Source organism: Triturus cristatus, chromosome 1_2, assembly GCF_964204655.1.
Source record: "Triturus cristatus chromosome 1_2, aTriCri1.1, whole genome shotgun sequence".
In the NCBI taxonomy this organism is placed as follows: Eukaryota; Metazoa; Chordata; class Amphibia; order Caudata; family Salamandridae; genus Triturus; species Triturus cristatus.
The window spans coordinates 855,155,104-855,179,100 of NC_140580.1; the positions used below are offsets into that span (position 1 = coordinate 855,155,104).

Genomic DNA, 23,997 nt, shown 5'->3' on the forward strand with positions numbered 1-23,997 from the left:
GCTATACCTGTTTTGGAAATGGCGTTGCCCTTGTGTTGTGGAGAAAAGGCAACGAAAAGTTGTTTTGTCTTCCTAAAGACTTTAGTTCTGTCTATATAGTACATGAGGGCTCTTTTTACATCTAGTGTATGGAGCACTCTCTCTGCTACACTTTGTGGATTTTGAAAGAAAACAGGCAGTTCTATAGTTTGATTCATGTGGAACTGTGATATTACTTTAGGCATGAATTTGGGGTTGGTACGAAGTACGACCCTGTTTGCGTGAACTTGTATGAATGGCTCTTGAATGGTTAGTGCCTGGAGTTCACTAACTCTTCTTAACGAAGTGATTGCCACTAGGAAAGCTACTTTCCAGGTGAGGAATTGAATCTCACATGAGTGGAGAGGTTCGAAGGGTGGACCCATTAGTCGGGTGAGGACCAAGTTGAGGTTCCACACCGGTGCTGGTGGGTGTCTTGGGGGAATTACTCGTTTAAGTCCCTCCAAGAAAGCTTTGATGGCAGGCACTCTGAACAAGGAGAGGTGCTGCCTGTTCTGGAGATAGGCTGCTATGGCGATCAAATGGATACGTATTGAGGTGTATGCCAGATTGCATCGGTATAGGTGTAAGAGGTAACAGATTATATTTTGAATAGATGAGTCTAGCGGGTTAATGTCATTGTTGTTGCAGTAGATGACAAACCTCTTCCATTTAGCTGCATAGCAGGCTCTGGTAGTGGGTCGCCTGGCCTCCTTAATGATCTCCATACAGTCAGGTGGCAGGTTTAGGTTGCCAAACTCTAAGACTTCAGGAGCCAGATTGCCAGGTTCAGCTGTTGCGGATCTGGGTGCTGAATTTCGCCATGGTTCTGCGTTAAGAGTGCAGGTTTGATCTGCAGCCTTTGATGCGGCACCACGGAAAGTTCTAGAAAGGTGGTGTACCATGGCTGGCGCGCCCATGTGGGAGCAACTAGGATGAGTGTCAGTGAGTGCTGTCGCAGTTTGCGTGCCACCAGCGGTATCAATGGCGCTGGGGGAAAAGCGTACGCAAATCTGCCGGACCAGTTCATCCATATCGCATTGCCCTGCGACTGTGGATGTGGGAACCTGGCGGCAAAGCTTTGGCATTTTGCGTTTTCGTGTGTGGCGAATAGGTCTATCTCTGGATGACCTCACTGTTGGAAGTACGGTTGGAGTACTGACGGATGTAGCTCCCACTCGTGCATCTGGTGGCTGTGTCTGCTGAGCAGATCCGCCATCTGGTTGTCCTTGCCGGGGAGGTGTTCCGCCATGAGGAATATGTTTCTCTGAATGGCCCACTTCCACATGCTCTGAGCCAGATGAGACAACTGTGGAGAGTGTGTTCCTCCCTGCTTCTGTATGTAGTACATGGCAGTCATGTTGTCCGTCCGGATCAACACGACTTTGTTGCACAAGTGTACTTTGAATGCCTTCATTGCCAGGAAGATTGCAATCAGTTCTAGAAGGTTGATGTGCATCTTCTTTTGTTGTATTGTCCATAGTCCCTGCACTGTGTAATTGAGTACATGAGCTCCCCATCCCTGGAGAGACGCGTCCGCCATCAGTATTATTTGCGTAACAGGCTCTTGGAACGGTCGGCCCTTGCAAAGGTTTTGTGGATTCCACCAATGCAGAGAGTTGTATGCCCGACCGCTCACCAACACTAGGTCTTTTAATTGCCCGTGAGCCTGATTCCATTGACGTGCCAAGCACTCCTGAAGCGGGCGCATATGTAGTCTCGCGTGTGGGACTATGAAAATGCAGGAGGCCATCATGCCTATCAACTGCATGAACACTCGCGCAGGAAGGGAGTGTTGAGGTTTGAACTTTGAAATCAGCATCTGCATGCTGTTGATCCTCACTAAATTTGGCTGAGCTGTGGCTGTCAGAGTGTCTATGGTCGCACCTAGGTACTGTTGTACGTGTGCGGGTTGGAGATGTGATTTTGGGTAATTTAGTGAGAATCCCAGACTGTGAAGAAGGTGAATGGTGAGGGACATGTGGTTGGCACATTGCTGGGCTGACTTTGCCTGAACAAGCCAGTCGTCCAGGTAAGGGTAGACGTGAATGTGTTGTCTCCGTAGATGTGCAGCCACTGTAGCTAGGCACTTGGTGAAAACTCTGGGTGCTGTTGTCACACCGAAGGGGAGGACTTTGAATTGGTAGTGCTGCCACTGAATAGTGAACCTGAGATATTTCCTGTGTGACGGGTGTATGGGGATGTGGAAGTACGCATCTTTGAGGTCTAGTGTGGCTAGGAAGTCTCCCTGTCTGAACAGCGGGAGAACCTGCTGTAGGGTGAGCATATGGAAATGCTCTGAGAGAATGTAGTGGTTGAGGGGTCTCAGGTCTAGTATAGGTCTGAGTGACCCGTCCTCCTTTGGTATTAAGAAGTACAGAGAGTACACCCCTGTCCCTTGCTGGTGGACGGGCACGACCTCTATTGCACCTTTTTGCAGCATACTTAGCACTTCCTGCTGCAATAATGCTAAGTGCTCTGAGGACATAGGACGGTGCTTTGGCGGTATTGTGGGTGGAGGTTAATTCGAGACAGTAACCGTGCTGGATAACATCCCTGACCCACCTGTCCGTGGTGATGGTATTCCACGTGGACAGGAACCGCTGGAGTCTCCCCCCGACAGGTGTTATGTGGTCGGGGGGAAGGGAGAGGGCGTCACTGTTTGTTCTTGGGTGAGGACCTGGTGTTGCCGTAACCGCGTCCTCTGCCCTTGGTGCTGGAGCCACGATATCCACCTCTGTTGTTTTTATCGTAGGTACTCTGTGTGCCCCCTTTATTGTATGTTTGCTGTGACCCCTGTCCTCTAGCCGCTCCCCTATTTCCGGGGCGACGAAAGGAGCCACTACAAAATGTCTGCGTTTGCAGAGCCCCCATTGACTTTGCAGTGTCAGTGTCCTTTTTGATCTTTTCTAAGGTGGTGTCAACTTCTGGTCCGAATAAGTAGTCGGGGTTGACAGGCTGATTTAGGATGTTATTTTGAATCTCAGGTTTGAATCCGGAGATTCTTAACCAAGTGTGTCGGCGTAACATGACGCTGGTGTTTATCGCCCTCGCAGCTTTGTCGGCAGCATCTAGTGCACACTTAATGGATGCGTTTGTAAGAAGTTGTCCCTCTCTGATGAGGAGCTCCGCTGCCTCTTTGTACTCGTCTGGTAGATGTTGGAGTAGTGACTCTAGCGTGTCATAGTGTGAACGATCGTAGCGAGCCAGGAGTGCCTGTGTATTGGCAATGCGCCAGGTGTTTGCTGCTTGGGCTGCAATCCTTTTGCCGGAGGTCTCCAGCACCTTGGACTCTTTGTCCGGGGGAGGAGCATCACCAGTTGTTTGCGAGTGTGCTCGTTTGCGAGCGTTAGCAACCACCATGGAGTCCAGAGGTAACTGACCTCTAATGTACATAGGGTCCCCGGGCGCAGGTTTGTATTTTTTCTCAATCCTGGGGTTTATCACCCGTGCCCTGGTTGTTTCCTTGAAAATGTCCTTTGCTGGCTTGAGAACACCTTTTAACATGGGCAGAGTCTTGACAGTCCTCTCTGAGGAGGCGAAAGTGTCCACCAAGAAGTCGTCCTCAACAGTGTCAGAGTGGAGTTGCACTCCATGATTGGCTGCAGCACGTTCTATGAGGGCATTGAAGGCAGCAGTGTCCTCTGTGGGAGATGTTTTTACGCCGTAAAGCTGCGTGTCCTGGGTATCTATTGTGGCACCCGGGTCTGCAGGGTCATCCCAAGCTTGATCTGGGTCCTGCTGCTCCTCAGGATCTATATCCCTGGGGTAGGTGGTATCATCACCCATGTAATCCTCCATTGCGTCCGTGTCGGAGGGCGTCGGAGAAAAGGACTGGGGATCTGGATAGGAGGTGTGCAGGCGTTCATATAGAACCGGTTCAGATTCTGCTGGCAGTTTCTGCTTTAGAGGGATTCTGTAAGAGTCCAAAGCCTGGTCTGGCGTGACCTTCCGTTTTCGGAGCATGAGTCCGCCGGTGTCGGCGTCGATGAATTGGGACGGTGAAGGCCCAGTAGGAGAGTGTCCAGTAGATGGGGACCTTGTCTGGGTGACACGTGTTCGGATCTCGAACATTTTTGGCGCTGTGGACGGCGGCAAACCAAAAGTGATGTTGGTTGGTGCCGAAGGTGCCTTTGGAGTCTTTTTCGGGTCGGAGCCCGACGTGGACTGGAGGGCTGCCTGTTCTCTGATGCGTTGCAATGACGCTGCAACTTGTCGCACCGAGAACGCCGAAGGTTCTTTGGTGCCGAGTGGTTCTGTAGAGGTAGGCGTGGACTTCTTCGGAGCCACAGGGTCATCGAGTCGAGGAGAGGTAGTAGCGGTCGACGGCGTCGATGACTGGACCCTAGTCGCTGCCTACGAAGTGGACTCCGATGGAGCGGCCATTTTAACCTTGGTGGTCGGGGCCGATTGCTTCGGTGCCGGGGGCCGAGGCGCTTTGGTGGTACCGATGGCCTTCCTTTTCGGGTCGGTGCCGACATCCGCTGCAGCGAGTTCGGCGCCGAAATCCCTTTTTGTGCGTTCGGAGCCGATGGTTTTGGCTGGCGTCGTAGGAGTGGAGGTCTTCGAGCCGACCACTGCCAGTTTCACTTTCGGTTTCTGTTGAACCGGTGCGACGATTGGTTTCGGTTTCGTTGAAGGGAAACCAGTCTTTTTCGGTAATAATGGCTCTCGCTGGATGTTCGAGGCCGGGCCAGAAGGCGGGGCCGAAGAACTGTGGGATTGATCTCGGGTAAGGCCCGAAGGCGATCCCTCGACCGGAGCCGTAGACTGACGCACTTTGATAGCCTCCGTTTGGACGGGTAGGCCCTGCTCTTCACCAGAGCTATCTTCTTCGGCCCCAAAGGCCTCATCGTAGTCTCCTACCTCATCGTTGGCTTCTTCCCTGTGAAAAAGCGCTTCATCGGCGTCTTCCGATCGGGAATCGTGTTCGGAAGCGGGGCTGTAGTTTAGGTCTTCCACGCTTTCAATATCTTCGTCCTCGGTGCTGAAGATGTTGGTCGGGGCAGGTGCCGATTGCTGCGCTTCTAATCTCGCTGCCCGTCGATTCCGGAGAGTCTTCTTGGATCGGAATCGGGCACAGGCCATACATTTCGATTCGTCGTGATCCGGCGAGAGGCATTTGTTGCACACCGGGTGGACGTCGATATGTGGATATTTGGCGTGGCAAACAGGACACCGTTTGAATGGGGTCCTCGATTCCATCGTCGATGGAAGGTCGATGGTCGGATTAAACGGATCCGAAAAAACTTGATAAGTTTGCTAAACTAGCAAGTAAGCTGTCAATACCGAGCGGGAACAGTACCGACGAAAACTAAAGGCCTTTTGGCCTTAAACTAAATTTTCCTAACTTGAGTCAAGATAAGCACATCCGAACCCAATGGCGGAAAAAAACAATCTGAGGATGGAGAGGATGCCCATGCGCACTGTGGTCCAGGGGAGGAGTCACCTATCTCAGGATACTTCGAAGACTCTTCCAGGACAACAACGTGCAAACATCCGGACCCAACACTAGGCGGCGATCTATGCACAGTTATGAATTCAGCAGCCCACATGCCTCGAACCTGTGCATTATGAGAATATCAATGATGCAATTAACAATAATTGTGGTCTAATACAGTACATACATAAGGGGTTGACAGATATTCAAATGATTTGCTAATGCTGTCTTTTTTCAGTTCCTGAGAATTTTTAGGTAAGAAAAGAAAATCTAAAAGACTTCAAATTTGATAAAAAAAGTACTCAGTTCTCAGTGGAGGGGTAAGTGTGCAATTATCAGTTGCTTTATGGACAGCTGCAGCAGTGGATTGCTGTTTGACTGTTTTGCTGGAGCATATGTTGTCCGGGTGAAGGGCAACCTAAATATGTGTTGTTTGCTGTGAAGGGACACTAAAATTTTTTTTTTTTATTGCAGTGAAAAAGTGTTTAACAACCGAGTTTCTCCCGTACCGCTTCCATAAATTGCACAAAGTGGCACGCTAGCTGAACGTCACCACCTCCGAGGCATGCCATCACAGCTTGTCTGGAGGTTCTTATCCCCTTCCTTACAAAGAATGGCTTCAGTAATTGACGTTGACCAGCTTGTAGTTCTCCGCATAAGCACAAAAGGTGTAATACACTTTCATTGGCTCCCTCACATAAACGGCATGTTGTCTGACCCGGCGATCGTTTCCAAGGGGGAAGGTGCGGCAATGAAGGTATGATTCTCATTCGGAGATGAAGATATTTTTCTTACTTCCTCCTATTGAAACCTGCGCCACGGTAAGGTTACGGAGAGGACTTGACATAGTTTTGCACAACAAACCATCCGTGGGATCTTTCTGTGAGTGCCGCCTGGTCTTCTAATAGGGGTAGTTTTTTCACTGTCTTGTTTACAATTTGTTTAACCCCTTCGATGCTCATGACGGAATGGTTCCGTCATGAGCATCAGCGCCCTTGTGCTCATGATGGAACCATTCCGTCATGAGGCCAGATGCACGAAATCCCTCTGCTGCAGACAGCAGAGGGATTTCTATTTAATCCCTGTGACCTTGGGAGCTGGGGGAAGAGCTTCCCCAGCTCCCGAGGCCCTCTCCCTGGTTTCTGTGCCATGAAGATCAGCGCGCACCTCACGCTGTCTTCATTGCACAGAAACCAAAACTGAAATGAGCCTTTAGGCTCATTTCAGTTTCACTTTCTATGTGCTCAGGCTCAGGGGGCTATCTCAGCCCCCCGGGCACGTAGAAAGACGGGAGAGGCATCATTGGAAAGGGGAGAATCTCCCCAGGAGGGCACTAGACACCAGGGAGGGGGGGGGGCGGCCCCCTTGGGCAAGGGCCTTCGCTCCCCCATATAAAAATGGGCCAAATTCAGTCTTTCCCCCCCCCCCCCCCGGGGGCCAGATTGGGCAGATAGCTGACTAAACGCCATGGATTTTTTTTTGCATCATTTTTTTTTTTTAGGGTGGGGCTGCCCGAAACAGGCAAGCCAATGCCCCCACCCACTGCCACCATTACAGCCTTTCTGCCCCCCCCCCCCCCCCCCGGGGGGGCAGAAAGCCCACTAGACGCCAGGGATATTTTGGGGCAAATCTGAAATTTGTGTCAGCCCTGTGATGCCACAACTTTCCAACACAAAAATGTGTGAAAAAAGTTAATTTTTCAGCTAAAATTGAGGTTTGCAGGGGATTCTGGGTAGGGAAACGTTGGGGTATTCACACAAGCCATACCTCCCTGGAATCCCCTGGGAGTCTAGTTTTCAGAAATGTGTGGGTTTGCTAGGTTTCCTTAGGTACCAGCAGAGCTATGGTTCAAAAACTACAGCTAGGCACGTTGCCAAAAAAGGGTCATTTTTCACTGAGAAATGGAGGTGTGTCCACGTTGCGTTTTGCGCTGTTTCCGGTCGCTGGCACAAGGCCGACCCACACAAGTGAGGTAGCATTTTTCTCTGAAGACTTTGGGGAACGCGGGGTGGGTGGAAATTTGTGGATCCACGTGGATTCCAGAACTTTTCACCACAGAAATGTGGGCAAAATGTGTTTTTTTTTGGTCAAGTCACCCCATCCGGGATTCCCCGGGGTGCCTACCTTTCAAAAATGTATAGGTTTGCTAGGTTTCCCTAGGTGCCGGCATTGCTATGTTAAAAAACTACAGCTAGGCACTTTGCCAAAAAAGGGTAATTTTTCAGTGCGAAATTGAGGTGTGTCCACGTTGCCTTTTGCGCTGTTTCCCGCGCAGGCACTAGGCCGACCCACACAAGTGAGGTACCATTTTTCTTGGAAGACTTTGGGGGACGCAGGGTGGGTGGAAACTTGTGGATCCACGCAGATTCCAGAACTTTCCACCACAGAAATGTGGGGAAAATGTGTTTTTTTGACAGTTTTTTAGGTTTGCAAGGGATTCTGGTTAACATAACCTGGTGGGAGGCAGTCAAGTCACCCCAACCCGGATTCCCCTGGGTGTCTAGTTTTAAAACATGTATAAGTTTGCTAGGTTTCCCTAGGTGCCGGCAGAGCTATGGTTCAAAAACTACAGCTAGGCACTTTGCAAAAAAAGGGTAATTTTTCATTGTAAAAATGTGGTGTGCTCACGTTGGGATTTGAGCCATTTCCTGTTGTTGGCACTATGCCTACCCACACAAGTGAGGTACCATTTTTATCGGGAGACTTAGGGTAATTCAGATTTGTAAAGCAACTGTTATTACCTATTGACTTTCGATGCATTTCTGCCTTCCAAATTAAACACATTGTGTAAAAAAGAAATCATTTTGAAAAATGAACGATAATTCTCAAGCTAGTATGAGTATTCCCAATTTTGAAAATGTGCAAATATCTACTGTTTCTAAACTCTATAATTTGTTCCGATTTCAGAAATACATAGGTGTCTTTCATACCGATTTTTCCGTGTATACATTTTCACACAATAATTGCTATATACCCGGTACATAATAAAAAGCCATTGCAAATTGCTGCTCAGTTTTTGACTCTGGATTTGTCGGGTTCTTGGTGAACCTACAAGTCCTATATATCCCAACAACCAGAAATGTCCAGCGGATGTAACGGTTGTGAGAAAGGGGCTCTGTATATACTGGTCCCAAACAGGTACAGTGTGTACAGAGTCCACAGTCCCCAGAGGTTTGGCAGAGGCTAAAGTTAGATATATGTTCAACACAATAAATTTCTTGGGTCTGATGCATTTTTTCTAAAAAAATGGCAATCCAGGAAAAGAAAAGATGCAAGAAGGAAGATGAAGAGCAAAAGAAGTGTCTCTTCGATAGAGGTCTAATAGGGGAAGGAATCCCTTTTAGGACGAATGCCCTCACTCACCAAAAGGTGACATGCTTCATCATCTGGGCTTTCTCCTCCCAGTGGGAAATCCTAGTCCCACTGAGGGCTACAACCTCCTCTCTAAGAGGAAGGAGCTCTGGGATGTTTTGATTTATAAGCCTCACAAAGGATGCTAAAATCCCAAATGTAAAGAATGGTGATATGGGGGTGAAGCGCGAAAAATCAAAAATAGAGAAAAAGTGAATCTAAAACTGCCTAGTGCAGATGAAAAGAAAACTTTATTGGGTCATCTGTACTGACAGGTCTAAAACGCAGTGTTTCAGCAGTATAGAATTAAACTGCTAGAATGGAAGGGTCGACATGTTTCAGCCATTGAACCTCTGACTAGTAAGTATTGGCTTTCTTCAGGACCAATAACAACGCTGCTGCAATGAGTGAAAAATAATATAAAGTGTATACTTAGTAAAGAACAGTGATCAGCATCGGTATCACTGGAACTTGTCTAAACAAAGAAAGAGACACAGGAAAGAACAATTATTCTTCAATCAACCAAAACTTTAAAAACTTTTCTTTTCCTTCACGAGAATGACACACTCATCAATCCGTATCTTTGTGTACTTTTGGAAGTACGTAAAAGTAAGGAACCACCGGGTGTAATGCTAACAAAAATGCCTCTTCATGATCTGTAATCCACCCTTGTTCTTTGGCTTCATCCACCATCGTTTTGATTTCTTTAGACAAACGTTTGGTGGGATCCATTTTCAATGGTCTGTAAGCATCTCTGTTATTTAGCTGTCTTTGACATTCTGCCCTGTAGGTGGTGCTATCAAGAATCACGATAGCACCTCCCTTATCTGCAGCCTTTATAACAATGTTTTCATTGTTGGCCAGTTGTCGTAATGCCCATTGTTCTTGTTTGGGTAAATTATGATATAGTCTTGTGTCTTCTTTGAGCAGGTGTTCTACATCTTGTAGAACAGCTTTTTCAAATGTCGTAACCTCAGTAGGTACCATGTGTGAAGGAGGATTGAAAGTAGAACGTGGTCTCAGACCAGTGTTCTTCATATCTGCAGACTGATCTGTAGCATCTTTGCCTTCAAAAAAAGCTCTCGGGCGTATTTTGCGAAAAAAACCAGCCAATTCTTGTCTGATTACAAATGCATCACCAGTGTAAGTAGGAACAAAGCCTAAACCTTTCTCTAATGCTGATGTCTCAGTTGGAGTGAGATGGTGTTGGCTCAGATTCATGACTAGGTTGCATCCTGACTGGTCCCTGGTTGTACTGGTGGTTGAACCATGCTGCGTAATGTCCTGGGTGCTACTGGTGTGTCCCAATGTACTGAGGCCTGATTTCTTCTTCGTCCCCTCACATGAGATTGATATCATCAGTGCAGTCTTTAGATCATATAGCATAATACATACTTGGCACAAATGGATTTAACTTTGTTAGTTATTTTCCCTTGCTAAATAAATACAAGAAGCTACATATACATCTCGTTATAGAGATTTCCACTCTGGTGATTTGGTTTGAGACAGCCTTACCCTCTCTTTTCTTTGTTTTAGAATTCAGCTTGTCTGATTTACCATAATTTGGTTTTCCTGTTTAAATTCACAGAGCGGGGCTCCCCTTCCTGAGTTTGTGACCAGGTTGAGGTGGGTTCACTTGTCCAACTATACGGGTGAGTGAAATTGTTTGCATACTGTTACTGCAATTGGGGATTGATGAGTGTGTCATTCTCGTGAAGGAAAAGAAAAGTTTTTAAAGTTTTGGTTGATTGAAGAATAATTGTTCTTTCCTGTGTCTCTTTCTTTGTTTAGACAAGTTCCAGTGATACCGATGCTGATCACTGTTCTTTACTAAGTACACACTTTATATTATTTTTCACTCATTGCAGCAGCGTTGTTATTGGTCCTGAAGAAAGCCAATACTTACTAGTCAGAGGTTCAATGGCTGAAACATGTCGACCCTTCCATTCTAGCAGTTTAATTCTATAGTGCTGAAACACTGCGTTTTAGACCTGTCAGTACAGATGAGCCAATAAAGTTTTCTTTTCATCTGCACTAGGCAGTTTTAGATTCACTTTTTCTCTATTTTTGATTTTTCGCGCTGCACCCCCATATCACCATTCTTTACATTTGGGATTTTAGCATCCTTTGTGAGGCTTATAAATCAAAACATCCCAGAGCTCCTTCCTCTTAGAGAGGAGGTTGTAGCCCTCAGTGGGACTAGGATTTCCCACTGGGAGGAGAAAGCCCAGATGATGAAGCATGTCACCTTTTGGTGAGTGAGGGCATTCGTCCTAAAAGGGATTCCTTCCCCTATTAGACCTCTATCGAAGAGACACTTCTTTTGCTCTTCATCTTCCTTCTTGCATCTTTTCTTTTCCTGGATTGCCATTTTTTTAGAAAAAATGCATCAGACCCAAGAAATTTATTGTGTTGAACATATACTGTGTTAGGGGTATTATTTCTTGCAGGTCTTTAAATATATGTACCCTTGGACCCCCTTTCTTTCAAGAATTTGGTGTGTTTAAAGTTAGATATAACCTTACTCTCTAAAGTGGTAGCTTGGTCGAGCAGTAAGGCAGTAGCAGAGGACAGTGTAAAGCATTTGTTGCACACACTCAGCAAATGGTCTCACACACTCAATAACTGAACTCTAGGCCAATGGTTTATATATAAAAATATATATACTTGTTTTATTTTAGAACCAACAATAGGTATTAAAATATACTTTCTCAGGATGAGATGCTTTATATAAATACTTTTGCAATATGCAATTGACTTTTGTAGAAAGTTACACGTGGTTGCAATAGGCAACACAATTTTAAACACAATCATGCATTGAGTTCAATGGAAGTTTCAAGTTATTTGCAACAGATTACTTTTAGGATTATTTTTGGGATCCCAGGACTAGATCCTAGATTCAGTCCTGGGTCAGTACTTAGAATCAAGTGATGAAAGTCGACTTAGTTACTGTTATGATTTTTAGACCATATTTTGCTATTTTAAAAGTTGACACTTTCAGTCCGTCAATGATATCCTATGGAAGAAAATTCAAGTTGCAGGTATAGTATGTTCTCGTTACTATTGTAATCCAGTACTGGGTGCCAAGACTCAGTACTGGGACCTTTATCCAAAACAGGTAAGTAATTACGCTTTCACAATTTATACGATTTTTAAAGAATATTTAACGTTTGCAGAAATCGACACTTAGAATAAATTTCACAGAAAAACAGTCAATGGTTTCCTATGGAAGAAAATTGGGTTACTGGTAAGTACAGTTGTGAGTATTTTTCAGAGTCAGTTCTGGGTACCAAGATCAAGCACTGGGAGCTCACCTAATAGCAGGTGAGTATTTTCGTTTTCGTTACTCGGCTGATTTTTGGTGAATATTTTAAGTTTTGAAAAGTCCACACTTAGAAGAAATTTCAGGAAAAACCAGTCAATGTTACCCTATGGAGAAAATTGAGTTATCAGCTTTAAGGTAAGCACTCGACTGGCAGAGTTAAGGTTCTGGGCATAGACTCTGGGGTCTCCCAGGGTCAGGTAGGTACAGTTGTTACACCCTCAGCGGCACAGGGGCAGCCGGGTGCAGAGAGTTAGGCCCAATGTTATCCTATGGGAGGCAGGGGGGCCTTGGTTGGTGGCTGCTGACTAGCAGGCCACGCGGCTGTGGGAGCTGGGCTCCTTGTCACTTGCTCAGGGCAAATGGGGAAGTAGATAGGTGTAGAGGTTACACTGCCAGGGCCACTCGGGCGGCTGGGTGCAGGGTGCTTTTGAGCCTTCGGGCGCTCAATTGATTTCAATGGGAAAGCTCAGGTTTGGAAAAGACTGCAAGCTCGGGGACGAAGATTCTTCAGGTGCCACTACCAGTTCGAGTTGTAAGTTGGGTAGTTGGAGGATAGGTAGGTATCCCGGGGTTGGGCACAGGGGGCCGCGGGGGGCAGGGGTGCCTTTTGGTTTCGGGAAATCTTACCCTCTGTTGATCGCGGTTGGGGGGGCACCTGGTTCTGAGGCTACAGGCGTCGTCAGGAGCATCGAGGGAAGTCCTGGGGTGCCAGACTCAGGGTCACAGTCGCCGTGGGGTCGTCCTCGTGGTCTTTGTTCACTCCGGCACAGGCCAGGCTTGGCGGGTGCAGAGAGTGAAGGGTTCGCGGTTCCGGGCTGATGCCAGGGATTAGAAGCAGATTTTGAGTAGAGCCTCTACTCATGGGAGTCCCAGGGGCTTAGAGCCAAAAGGTAGCCAGGTCCTCCGGGGTTTGTGAGGTTGCTGGCCACAAGAGATGCCGGGTTGGAGCAGGAGCAGGTTCGAGGGTCGACAGGCCGGTAGGGCTGGGGCCAAAGCAGTTGGTGTCTTCCTCTTAGCAGCTGCAGGGCAGGTTTTCTTTCTTCTTGCTCTTCTTTGTATTGTGGAATCTGGAATCTGGGGAAGGAAGGTTCAGGGTGCCTCTAAATGCTAGATTTAAGGGCGTTACAGGTAGGTACAGTGCAGGGACCAATGGGTCCCTGGGGTGGGTACACCCCCTATTTTGCCACTCTCCTGTGGGAGGGGGGCAGTAGCCTAGTCCTGATTGGGTAGGGCCTCCCATCTTCAAGATAGCGAGCGCCCGGAGATGTGCTTCACCTTGCTTCCCCCACCTGAGGGGTGGGGTTGGCAGGCTGGCACATCCCCCGTCCTTATTTGGGGTTCCCAGCCAAGCTTCCCGCCAGAGTGGGGGGCTGCAGTGGCCAGGGGAAGCTCAGAGGCGGCATGCCTTTGAAGATTCCCCCTGCCCATCCTGGGTGAGGAGATCTAGCGCCTCGCCCAGGATGTGCATTGTTGCAGGTCCAGGAGAGCAGGGGCTCTCCTACCTAGGGGTCCAGCAACATGTCTGTTGTGTGGCAGCCTAGGCAGCCTCTCAAACCAGACGTGGATTGTAGGTTAGGTTTCAGGGGGCATCTCTAAGATGTCCTCTGGGCCTCTGGGGTGCTTGGTACATTAAATTCCACACTGGCATCAGTGCGGGTTTAATGTGCTGAGAAGTTTGATACCAAACTTCTCAGTCTTCAGTGTTGCCATTATGGTGCTGTAGAGTTCGTGTTTGACGAGCTCTCAGCACCATGTACTCTTAAATGGCAGTACTGCACTTACAGTGCCTAGGAATGGACCTGGGTACTGTAGGGGCACAGGGCTCCTGCTCCACTGGCATAGGGCACCCAGCTTGAGGGGTGGCTGATGTATGCCAGGGCAGTGTAGGTGGTGGGCATGGCACACAGGGATGTGTGCCATGACAACTGTTTTTTGAAGGATCTACACAAATGCCCCCTTGCTGAATTCAGAATTTTGTCTACTTTTCTATATTAAAAAAATGGCTATGTCCCAGAAAAATGCCTAAACTGTGTGAAAAATGTTGGTTTTCTGACAAAAGTCTTTCATTCCCTAAAAGCTGGGAAAATGGTGATACCATTTGCAGGGAAAAGCCCCAGACGCTTTCATTTGCAGCCCTTTTTTTTTTTACAATTTTTCCCCCCAAAAATTCTGAGACCCCTCCAGGGGAATCCACAAACCCTAGGTACCTTAAGAATCTCCGTGATGTTGGAAGAAAAGGACGCAGGGGGAGGCCTAGCAGCGAAGGGGTTAAAACAATGGTAGGACCCTGAGGCCGCCCAGAGTTCCTCCAGGCCCAGACGCTCTTCTGATGCTATCAGATAGCTCATAGCTGCGCAGTCCCTCTTTCGATGTATTTCGTTCCATAGGTAGGAATTTAATGTTCCTGCTTCGGCCCTTTTGATCCTGTACCAGTTCTTGACATAAGCTCCTTTGAGGGCTAATTACTGGCTTTGTAGGCCAAATTCTAAACTTATTTGGGCCAGTTAAACATACTTAGGTAGATCATTCTGGCCACTCTTGAGACAGTTCTGTCTAATATGGCCGCATCTCTTCCCCTCAGGCACTCACTCCCATAAGCGATTGCCGGAATGAGCTTTGCTTGCCAGACTTGTAAAAGTGGAGTAAGATTTGGGCCTGTAGTTTTATGTTTGATAGATTTAATTGCTGCAGCAATAGAGTTGCCTCTTCTTTTGATAACATCTTTTTGTGAGTTAAGTGTGCCTCTATTGTCTATTATTCTTCTTAAGTATTTGTATTGGTCGACTACTTCTATTGTTGAGTTAGCCAGGTACCAGCGGAAGTTAGATGTTTTCTTTCTTAGATGAATCCTCATTACCTTTGTTTTGTTGTAGTTGATGGTTAAATCAGTTTGCTGAATATCCACTGGTTATGTCTAATACATGTTGAAGGCCAATGGGGGTTTGACTAACCAGCATGAGGACATCTGCATACAGGAGGTTGGAGAGTGGCAGCCCTCCCATATTTGGCGCATGCAAGTTACAGGTTTCAAGTTAAGACGATAGATCAGACAAGTACAAGTTAAAAAGTGTAGGAGCAAGACGCACCCTTGTTTGAGCCCCAAGGTTGTTGGGATTTTCCGAGACAGGAACTTACCATTTCCTAGCTTGACTTGAATTGAAGTATTTTTGTGGAGAAGTATTAACTGGTTAAGGAGAACAGATGGTATTTTTTCATCCTTGAGCTTGTGCCTTACGTTTCTCCCGCCGATTTTATCAAACGCTGACGAATAGTCAATGAAACACATGAATAGGGGGCGTTTTGCTAATTTCACCCCATCTACCATTAGGGACAGGGCAAGTATGTTTGTAGTTGCTCCCATGCTTTTACAAAAGCCCGTTTGGTTGATGGGCATAATTGATTTTTTGTCTGTCCAGGCACTGAGGTCTTCCAGAAGTAGGGCAGCGTAATATTTTGCCTCGCTATAGATTAAAGCCACAAGCCTGTAGCTGTTTGCTAAGTTCTTGTCCCCCTTCTTGTATATTGGGGATATGATTGACGCCTCCAAGAGTCCGGGATAGTGTTTCCTCCTGCAATTTGAGCAAACAACGGTAGCAATTTGGAAGCCCAATATTCTGGGTCTTTTTTTAATAAGCTTGGTGGAATCCCATTAGGGCCCAGGGCGCCCCCCTGCTTGCCTTTAGCTATCCTGGCCTTGATCTGGTGAGTTGTTAAGGAAAGATGGTCATTTCCAGGCATAACATTTTGATTTGAAGGGATTGCCTCAAGGGTATAGCGTGTGCTCTGCTTCTGATCAGGACTGAAATGATGAAGCAGATGAGAGGCCCAAGCTCCCTCTGTCAGGTGCGAGTTGATTCTTGGAGCGCTCGGATTGGCTAGGCTGTTTATTGAGCGCCAGAAACTTGCGCTGTTTGATTTTGAGTCATGTAACAGTCTAGCCCACAGTTTTTCATCCGAATCCCTTTTTGCCTGGCAGATTTTTTTTCTTTTCTGCTTCAAGTTGCGCTAGCTCCCTTTGTAAACTCGGATCCTGCCCTGTACTCCGAAGCCTGCATAATGTTTTGTTTATTGCTTTTTTGAGATTACGGAGATTTTGAGTTTTAGTGATAAGAAAGTGTTGGTCTTAAGGTCTGTTTGTCGATAAGGCTGGAAGAGCGCTTGCCGTGTGCTTTGCTCCTAATGCTTTAATGAATTGTTCCCAATGCGTTCTCATTTATGTCAGTCTCATCCCTTTGTTCCCAGAATTACTTCGCTGAGGCCAGTAGTTCATAAAGTTGGTTGGTTTTGAATTTGATCCTCCTGAAATTGTCCTTATATATAGACACAGGGTCCTCAGTAGGTTGGTCTAGTGGAGATGCACAAGTTACCTTCGGTAACTATATATCTGTATGAAACATTAGTTCTAGATTCCTTAGCTTAGAATTACCCCCAGGCGTCAGACTGGATCCAGAACGTTTTTTTTCCCCATCAGCAGTACCTCTGTGCATCGGAAGATGGCGTTGGTCGGCTCCGCGTCCGTCGTCTGCGTCGTGGTCGCCGGGATGACGTCGTGGCAGCTACTTAGACGAACCCCCTCGCACGCGGATGTCAGTTCTTTTTTCCCACCAGCCAGCACAGATCCGGGAAGAGTGGTACATCAGTCATATTTTGACTAACTTTTTCTCGACTTTTGTAGACTTCTTTATTTCGAGTCTTCGACTCTGAAAAGGTCCAAGAGGGATGCCCGGTTTCAAGGCCTGAGGTTCCTGTCATCGTATGAGGTCGGTGACGGATCCGCACTGCGTGTGCCTTTTTTGCCTGGAGCGCGACTAAGACCTCAAGCGTGCTCCGACTGACGGTCGATGGTGCCGAAGGCTTTGCGGGAGAGGTCCCGAAAGCTGCTTGAACACCGGCAGTCTGCTCCGAGCCGTTCGAGGTCCTGGTCGAGAGGGAGGTTGAGGGACCAGTCACAGAGCCACCACCATTCCGGTTCAAAATCATCAAAGTCTTCACACTCTGGGACGGATAAGTCGAAGCATAAGAAGAAGTCGAAGAAGCATCGTCACTCTTAGACTTCTCCTTGTCGGTCGGCCAAGCCGACGAGACCCCTCTCGCGGCTCCACATGCATAGCCCGAAAGGTTGACTCAGTCTCCCTCCCTTTCCGGGACCCGGAGTGACTCCCGCCCAGCTTCGTACACTCTACAAGGCGATGCATGCCATCTTTGGGTGACCGATCCCGCCGGCGCGCCTTCGGGCCCCGCGGACTCAGTTGGGGGGCCTAGGTCTTTGCTGCTGGCAGCTCTGGCGCCGCAGGCCCCCCTTGGATCCAGGCCAGGATCCGAATTGGTGCCGGTTGACCTCGTTACGTCTCCACCGACGTCACTTCCGACTGCACCACTACTGCATTCGACGCCGGTCGGCCGCCTGGCCGGCGTTGTCCCCAGCCTCCATCCCGACGTGGACACGGAGCCGGACCGGCGACGTCGGACCTGTCGCCAGGTGGGGTTTTAATGCCCCTGTTCACTTCTGGAGTCCCTTTTCAACCACAATGGCACCCAGAGGATGATGAGGGGTCAGGTGACCCTTTAACCTGACCCCTGGTCCAGTCCACCAACCCCTCCCCTCTCCCCCCGCAGCAGCCTCCAGACCCTCCTAGTCTGGACCTTTCAGGCCCATCAAACGCCAGTGGGTGGCAGGATTAGCCATCACCTCCCCCACTGGCACACCATCACGTGGGACAGATGGGCTTTGCAAATAGTCCAAAGGGGCTACTCCCTCCCCTTCAAGACTACCCCTCCAGCCATGCCACTGCAATACCACCGCATGTCGGAGGATCATCAGGCCCTTTTCCAGCAGGAAGATATGGCTCTCTTGGCCAAGAGGGCCATCGAGCGTGCGTTCCTGTCTTGCTGAGATTTCCTGTGGCTGGTGGTCGCTTTGATCTTGGGTCCCTACCTGGAAACCTGTAATCCTACTGAAGAGTGATAAAGATACAAAGGTGTAGTATATTAATGTGCTAGAGATTGTGCTGTGAAATGTTGCCGCCGGGGGCTGATCTCCTGGGAAACGCCCATTTAGTGCCACAAAGCTTAGGTGTTCCTGATCCTTGACGAAGTTCCTAGCGAGTGCTGATTGTTGCTTCTTGGTACTCCGCTCCTAACAAGGAATATTCCAGGCGGTGTGTTGTTCCTCGAGTAGCTCATCCCTCATCTGTGGCCGCATTAGGTGCATGTTGAAGTCACCTGTCAGCAGTAGATTTGAAGTTGGTTCTTCAGAGAGTAGCCATGTAATTTCTGCTTCCACCATTTTGACTCTTTATTTCGTTATGAGGATGTATATAGATGTTTAGGAGCAGTATTTGTTGTATAGTATTTCCGTACCGTATACTCACTCTGAGTGCTTTAAGTGCATTGGTGGAGGATGTGAAGGTGTCAACATCTTCAGTCGCTGTTATTGTTTTTATTGATGAGTAAATTGTTAGACCACCCATTAGATGTCCAAATTTCGAGCCTTTCACTGCTGGAGTATGATGGATTTTGTAACCAGATAAATGGAAGGGTTCTTCTAACCAGGTTTCTTGTAGCAGGATGAGATCGAAGCCTTGAAAGTAAACCAAAAGATCGTTATCAGATGTTTTATTGTCCAGCCAGTTTATATTTGAGGAGTAGATTTATAGGTGATGGATGCTTGGAGGTGGATGTTTTATCCTAAGTCAAGTACTCTTCTCTTGTTGGTTTATCGTCCTCGCTAGCCAGGACAAGTCTTCTGACCCCCCGAAAAATAGGAATACACCTTGTCTCATGGTTGTAATGATGCCAGATGTCACTTAAGCCAGTAGCTATTGCGAAGGAGGCAAGAAGATATGAAGATGATGTAAATCCCAATGTGGTTCAGTTCAATCTAATTTTAAATTTTTGGGGCTTTTAATGTCGCCTCCTATAATCGCGAGATCTAATGAATCAGTGAGAACAGCTGTATTGAGATGGAAGAGAGCGGGATGATGAGTACACACAGACAATCGGGACAGGTGAGACATTGTGACACCTTTTGGGGGCTTTGTTGCAGGTAGATATTACATGTCTGGAGAGTCCTGTCTGCCTACTGGACTAGCGCAAACAAACCTGAAGTTGCTAGGTGACTGCCAGCATTTCACTGAGGTCAGATAAATGTGTACATGGCAATTTAAGGATGGGGAACCCCGACACAACAAATAATTATATATACACACACACATACAAAAATGTATGTGCCCTTTGCCACAATACGAAACAAAACAGTGAAGGGGTTTCACCCTCATTCAAGTTGGGATTACACTTTTTGGGGAGCCTCCTCTCAGCAGGGCATGGCTCTTCTAGTGATCTCTCTCAAAAGAGGGTAGGTAGCTCCAATGGGGCTGCAGACTATTGACCCCCCTGTAGCAAAATATGGATGGATTTGAGAAAAATGAACTGTCTAGGGAGCCACATCTTCACAAAATCACACAAAGGACTTCCTGTCTTACAATGCATGTTGCCACAAAATGTTCCCCCACCCGGTACATTAGGATGCTTCATTACTGCTTCGCCCAGGAAAATATAGCCAACATTAGGGAGGTTTTTTGGATCATCCCGAGGAGAACCTAATCATCATATTACGGTCACATAGCCTTCCCCCTTGCTAACACAGAATACACGACTGATCATTTATTGATCTTACTAATTTATGGTCACTCACCTTGGCCTTGGCAGGCAGGGTCTTAATCTCCTGAATAAGAAAACTGTCTGGTTTCACCATCATAACCAGTGGGATCCCTGTGGTCTGTTGAACACAGCACACTAATCCTGGATGGTTCATCACCTCAGACCATTGACAAAGAGCCGGTGAGGTCTTGCTCCCTCCGTTTGAACTGTAGAAAACAGATAGCAGAGACTCAGAAAAAACATGACCTGCCTGTAGCAAATGTTCTTCAGCACGTCCATCTATTATATAGTCACTTGCTGGTTAGAGTAATACCCTTTATCATGCAGAGACCCTCCAAGAGACTGCCATGACAATAGGGGAGTAGGCTAACCAGGCTATGACTGAATTGGCAAACCAATACTAGGGAAATGCAATTTAAACAACATGTAAACAGCCTCTTAATAGGCAGGCCTGTATATAATAAGTGTCCCTCAAAGATTAAGAGGTAGACACAGTGTCTTAAAATTATTGCTGTTTTAAAAAGGCAGACAATGCAGCTTAACCATGGCTGACTCTGTATTAAAAAATGCTTATACATTCTATAGAAGACTGTTTCAGCGTGATTCTATCAACAATTAATAAATCATTGATCCCTCAACCACCTTCCTCATTTAAACACATACTTGCAAACAGAGGTATACAACGCAAAAAATTGATTAATGCCAGACATACAGTCACCTCCTTCTAAACAATCCCTTATAACTGTATGCAACGCCTGCACCCACTTTTATGGCATGCTTTATCATAGGGCCCATCATAAGTGGTGACTGTATGGGTAGCATTAATTCATCTTTGTGAGATGTAGGATTGAATACGGAGGATGATTGATGAATTATTCCTCTCCCCTCCTTGTAACGAGGGCGTAAATAAAAGTAATCATGAAAATGTTAATAATGCTGCGTGTCTAATGCTATTAAAGCAAACCTGGTGCTACTATGCTTATAGAATAAGTTACTTATCTTCGGTAACGCCTGAACTGGTAGAGACAGGTTCTAGCCGCAGACTCCTTATCTTAGAATTCTCCCCAGGCGCCAGACTGGATACAGAAATTTTGTACAGCAGTACATCTGCGTGTCAGTAGTGGGCGTTGAGTGACGTCCTTCGGATGGGACTTCAACGAAGTCCATACAAGTCCTCCTCTGACGAGCTGACATCAGTTTCTTCTGTGACTACCTTTTGCACTCAAAACGCAGAGCCACTTTTAGAGACTGCATATGGAAACAGTGTGCAAAAAAGAAACAACATTTTGATAAACAAAATAAAAGACCTGAAAAGAGGCATTAGAATGCCAAAAAGGGATCTGTAGGGCAACAGTACTATTAGTTCCCTGAGCGGGGAGGCTGGGTGAGTCATTAAGGAATCCGTGGCTAGATCTCTACCAGATAAGGTGTTACCGAAGGTAGATAACTTATTAATCTGATAGAGACATCTAGGCGCAGACTCCTTATCTTAGAATTATAAACCCAGGCAACACCATCCTTTGAGGTGGGTCAGTGAACTGAACTATTAAAACAAGATCCCTAAAAAAGACTCGCAGGTCATATGGTAACTAAACGGTCTAAAGAATCACATGCAAAGCAGAGAAGATGCTCCTCATGAAAAACATGTGGACAACATAACCCACAACAGAGGGATAAGAAAGCGTTGGGAGAAAACATTTAATAAAAATAATACTATGCATCGCTGTCAAAGGCAATCAACCCATAACTGTACAAGGCTAGAAGGCCACAGACATCAATCCATGCCACTGAAGGAGAACATCAGCTCTATGACATAGAAACTAGAATGTGATCTAACCCTAATCCTCCACAAATAAAGAAAACTTAGGGGCCAACGACATTAACCTCTATCACTGAATTAAATGAATAGACCTTGGTCATGGAATCTAACACTCCCTGAGAACAGAGAGGAAGAGGATTCTCTGAGCACACCCACAAAAAGAGAGAGAAAGAGTGCAAGAGAAAGACACCTCTACAACACCTAACAAAAGCATTGCAAAAAGAAGTATAATAGACGGCAAAACCCCTGCAGAGAGAAAACCACCCTTTGGAACTACGTAACGCATGAGTCCCTAGAATAAGGGAGTAGAAATGCATATAGCAACAACCAGTTCAAGGTTGATCTAAAGTCTCAAGAAGGAGTACAGTAAGAAAAGCAGAAATACACTCATCATGGACATACTTGTAACATTTACCCATATATACATGATCAATATGTACATAAATATAGAAATATACACTCTGCACACAAGATCATCAGAATACCACGAGTATCCTCGCCCCCATCAGGAAGTGAACCCCCAGCCTCGCTCGAGAGGCTGGGAGACCAACCAGTGTAGGAACAAGAAACCCTCTAATAATAGAAGTAGTCATTTAAAGAAAGATATAGACAACCAGTAATCATAATACTATGTAGGAGTAGTGAGGGAGTGTGAGGAACATCACCCATACCAGAATAACCATGACAATTGCATATAAGCAAACCTCACCGCATGACAAAGCTACCAAGAGGAGGTTATCCAAAAAGAAAAAAAAAAAACAAGAAAACAGCAGTTGAAAAAAACTCCGGCCATAAAGGGAAATAAGACCATCAGCAAGTTCTATTAGGCTGTAGTTGGAATAAAGGCAAACACATGAAAGGCTCTTATCAATCAATGATTTCAGGTAGCCAAATCTGACTAACAATCAACAAGAGTTGAAGCATCACCATCATGAAGGTAGAAAGCCTTAGGAAACGGAAAGGTGGATGGCAGTGACAGAGCCACCACAAGGACTGAGGCAAGAAAGTAATGTCCTAACCTGAGACACAATGTATCCTTCACTAAGTAAGGGAATACAGACCTCATTCTCTGAAGGAAAAAAGGGAAGGAGAAGAAACAAATTTGTCCAAATAGACAAAATTCATAGTTAAGGTAGAAAATGTTTAATAGGCCTTTAAGGGACAAAATCTCTCTCACCCCATTAGGAGGGAAACAAACCTCCAGGGAAAGGAATGTAAGGAAGATCTCTACTTCCTTAAATACTGAGACAGGAACTATAACGTTAAAGTAACACATTCCGGAAGGAAATCTTAGATGAAAATTAGCCACCAATCATCAACAATGAGGAGTAAGATGGCGACATCTAGGAAAAACCAGACAGTAAGAAAATGCCCTTATTGCAACCAGAATTGCTAAATGACCAATGTCTATGGAAAGCAAGAAATATAAAGCAGATACTAGAAGAAAATACATCCTCTCAGAAAGGAGTAAGAGAAAGGTGAAAAGGACAGTTGCACCAAACAAAGGACATCTCTAGGCAGAGGTGAGATCTGAAACACTGCATTAGACAGACCTTCACCACTCATAGCCTCTTGTCAAAAAATACTTGCTGCCAAAACAAAGCAAAACAAACTGCCATAAAAAGTCCAGGTCAAGACTAAATCCTGTCCAGCAACAGATTCTGCATCTCTCGCCAAAACATCTCATATGGAACTAAGATAGTGAATGGTAAAAATACCCCATGGCTAAAAGGAGGAGAAATGAACATTTAACTGGTGCGTAGCGTGGTTACTAACGCACCATGTTCAAACATAGATAACTGAAGTTCAGATAAGGAAACTTAAGCAAACAGAGGAAAACCCAAAGTGCCCACAAGGTATACTAAGGATAATCCCTGCAGAGCAGGGAACAAGGTCACAGTCCATCCACACAACTCTAAATACTCATGATAGAAAAAGAAACCCAGTTCCAGCAAAACAAACGGTCAGTATGGGTGTGCATGAAGTTACAAAATCACATATGTTGCAGATTACTGGAAACGTAACTGGTCAGCGACCGCAATTGAACAAAATTACCTGCAGCAAGCAGGAATACCTCACTGGATATCACCCTATAAAGGGAAGTTTGAAAGGAAAAGCCAATGGGTGTCGCCCCATGAATGGCTCATACTGAAACGGAAGGTTTCATCATATAAACCATTACAAGAAAACCAGGAAACTGTCAGCAAGGTTAAGACTCAGCTGCACCCCAACTGGCTCTGAATCTCCGTAAAGCAGAGACAGCATGTGCATCAAAAAGGCATGTGCCAGGAAAAGGCATATTGAACAAAGTAGTCCAAACTGCATCTGAGAATCCGAAGTGCACAACCAGGCATGACGACAGAGTGCTACTGAAGAGGCCATTAC

General features: G+C 46.4%; 1 protein-coding gene across 14 annotated transcripts in view; it reads right to left on the reverse strand.

Moving 5' to 3' along the window:
* Positions 1-23,997, reverse strand: part of UBR4 (ubiquitin protein ligase E3 component n-recognin 4) — a 1,980,383-nt gene that overhangs the window by 921,769 nt on the left and 1,034,617 nt on the right. For all 14 annotated transcript variants that reach the window (XM_085609056.1, XM_085609055.1, XM_085609054.1 and 11 more), the window contains exon 45: positions 19,828-19,999. In XM_085609056.1, coding sequence (XP_085465182.1) covers positions 19,828-19,999 — 172 coding nt within the window. The remainder of the gene's footprint in view (positions 1-19,827; positions 20,000-23,997) is intronic.